This window comes from Cynocephalus volans, chromosome 9, assembly GCF_027409185.1.
Source record: "Cynocephalus volans isolate mCynVol1 chromosome 9, mCynVol1.pri, whole genome shotgun sequence".
NCBI classification, from domain to species: domain Eukaryota; kingdom Metazoa; phylum Chordata; class Mammalia; order Dermoptera; family Cynocephalidae; genus Cynocephalus; species Cynocephalus volans.
Window position 1 is genome coordinate 33,565,657 of NC_084468.1, and position 2,410 is coordinate 33,568,066.

Consider the following 2,410-nt stretch of genomic DNA (forward strand, 5'->3'; position numbering starts at 1 on the left):
GATGATTTTATATATGTGGAGATGTTTCCGGTAACCAGTGCCCTCCCTGACCCACGTGTTACCCTTTTGCCAAAATTTGTGACTCTATTCATTTTGAGTATCTGGAAAATAAAAAGCAAACTTAATTCCTACTGAAATATCATTCACTATGTTCTCTCCTTTTTACACTTTCTCTTCTAGATGATAACAAAAAGTAATCCAGATGGGGTGCAGGTGCTGTAAAATGATACAAAGGTAAAGTTGAAAAAACACTTCGTCTAAAGGGAGGAACTTGTGATTATCAGGAAGTAGCTTTTAAAGACCAGGCATGTATTCAGTGCATTTATCCGTCTTGGGGCACGATCCACATTGCCAATAAATTAAAAGTTTGGAACTGTTCTGATGTCATTTAGGAGGACACATGGCCTAGATTTTTTAACTTTTTTTGCTCACTACTCAAAGCATGTTGCAAAGGAATGCCATCATTCTCTGAGACTGAATTTGTTTTGGGTTGAATTTACATTTCTCCGGGGAGCTTCAGTGCAAATAAAAACTTGGGTTTCAGAGGATGCCTGAGATAGCACCACTGAAAATAAATCACCCCAAGTACGTATGAGGGTATTTAAAAAAATTCATGGAAAAATAGAATTAAAAGATAATATGAATCTCTCCATGAATTTTTTGAAGTACTATCATATGTGCTTTTAATTTTGTCCATATAACATTTCATAAAAATTTGAATAACATGAATCAACTTCTGCATAAGATAAAGGGGAAAAAATTAGCTGATGATCATGCTTTCTTCACAAATAAAATTGTCTTTTTTTATCCTAGTTCTATTCCAGACACATACTCCACTGTAATCATAATGTGATATTTGGCTTTATTCGAAAAATATTTAGTATAAGTATCTTTGATGCTATTACAGATTTCAGAGTTATTTTAATGATTTCATAATATTCCATTGAGGGGACATACCACCAGTACTTAATTCCTTATTTCCCTATTAGGGGATATTTATTTATCTACTTTTTTTAATTTTAAAATTCCATGAACTACTTTGTACTTTACAGACACACACACACACTCCCTTTTTGGATCTCTTTTTAAGATCTGCTTCCAGTGGTAGAGCATTTTCATTTTCATATCTGTTTTATTCAGACACGCTTACATTAATTTAAAAGAGCACCTAATCACAGAAATTAAATTAGCAGGAAGAGTAGAAAGTGCAGAGCCTGTGGTAGGAAGTATTAACAGCGGTGCAAGCCTGACCAATTTGCATTATTCTACCCCCAGCTATCTCTTTGATCCCGTCCAAGTGCCCTCCCCTGGCTATGTCAATGAAGTAAGCAGCTATAAATCAGATGAAGATGACACTGTTAAATTAAAAGGCAAACAGAGCAGTGAAGTCCTGGTGCATAAAAATGACCTTCAGAGTGAGGGCTTGAAGAGGACTGAGAGCAGAAGCAGAACAGCTGTTCCGCAGGCGCTCCCTCAGGGGGACACTGGAGGGGGACACTGTGCGGACAAGACTGGCACTGCTGCCAATGGCATCAGCCCTGCTGCTGTTCTGCAGCCCCCCGAGAACCCCAGGCCCCACCAGGGTGACAAGGGCTCTGGGGCCAGTCCTGCAAACAACGTTCACCCAACTCAACCCTTCCTGGAAGAAGAGGACTCCAGGAAACAGGACTGTGTTCTGCCAGCCTTGGAAGAGAGTCCAGTCATGCAAAATGAAGACTCCAGAGCCCCTTCTAAGGCACAACTTCTTGCCTGGGAAGTACAAGACCATGTCTTCCAAATACCAGCCCCAGATTACCCTCAGCTCTGGGGCCGAGCTGTAGACAATGTTAATCTTGAAAAAAAGGATTTTTTCCAGATCCACACTGAGGATGAGCCCCTGGAGGGAATTTGCCCCAGTCTGGTAGGGCATGATTTGAATATGCCCTTCTCCATGAAGAGAAGCCGGGATTCATTAAATGAGGCCGTGGCAACAGAAGTTCTAAGTGTCTGCTTTAAAGAGGAGGGTCCTGCTCATGCTGTGCCTGTTGACTCAAGAGACGGGCAGGAGGATGCCCACTGCTCCAGTGGAGATGGGGCTGGGGAGATAGTGGATGAGGATGCAGCGGTGGCAGAAGCCCTGGCAGCTCTAGAAGCTGCTACTGCGGGAGAAGATATGGATGAGGCTGATTAGGGGAGGGGGTTTGTGCAGGCAGGTAGGCTAGTGTCATGCTGAGCGCTGGAGATGCACTTGCTCCTTAGACGCAGAGCTGGTGATTCCTTCAGCATTCACCGGTGCGGCCTTACCAGTTGTTTACATCTAGCCACTGTTCTGACCGTCAGTACCTGTGCCATACCGTTTGTTAAATATTGGCAACATGACTCTGTCGATGGACTGTCATTCAGGACACTAGAATAAAAATCTGAGTGGGCC

The 2,410-nt window shown here is 42.7% G+C and overlaps 1 protein-coding gene across 1 annotated transcript; it reads left to right on the forward strand.

The window, feature by feature from the left end:
• Positions 1–202: 202 nt before the first annotated feature.
• Positions 203–2,170, forward strand: C9H4orf19 (chromosome 9 C4orf19 homolog). Its single transcript, XM_063107382.1, has 2 exons — positions 203–234; positions 1,276–2,170. The coding sequence occupies exons 1-2, from the start codon at positions 203–205 to the stop codon at positions 2,168–2,170; spliced, it is 927 nt and encodes a 308-aa protein (XP_062963452.1).
• The last annotated feature ends 240 nt before the right edge of the window (positions 2,171–2,410 follow it).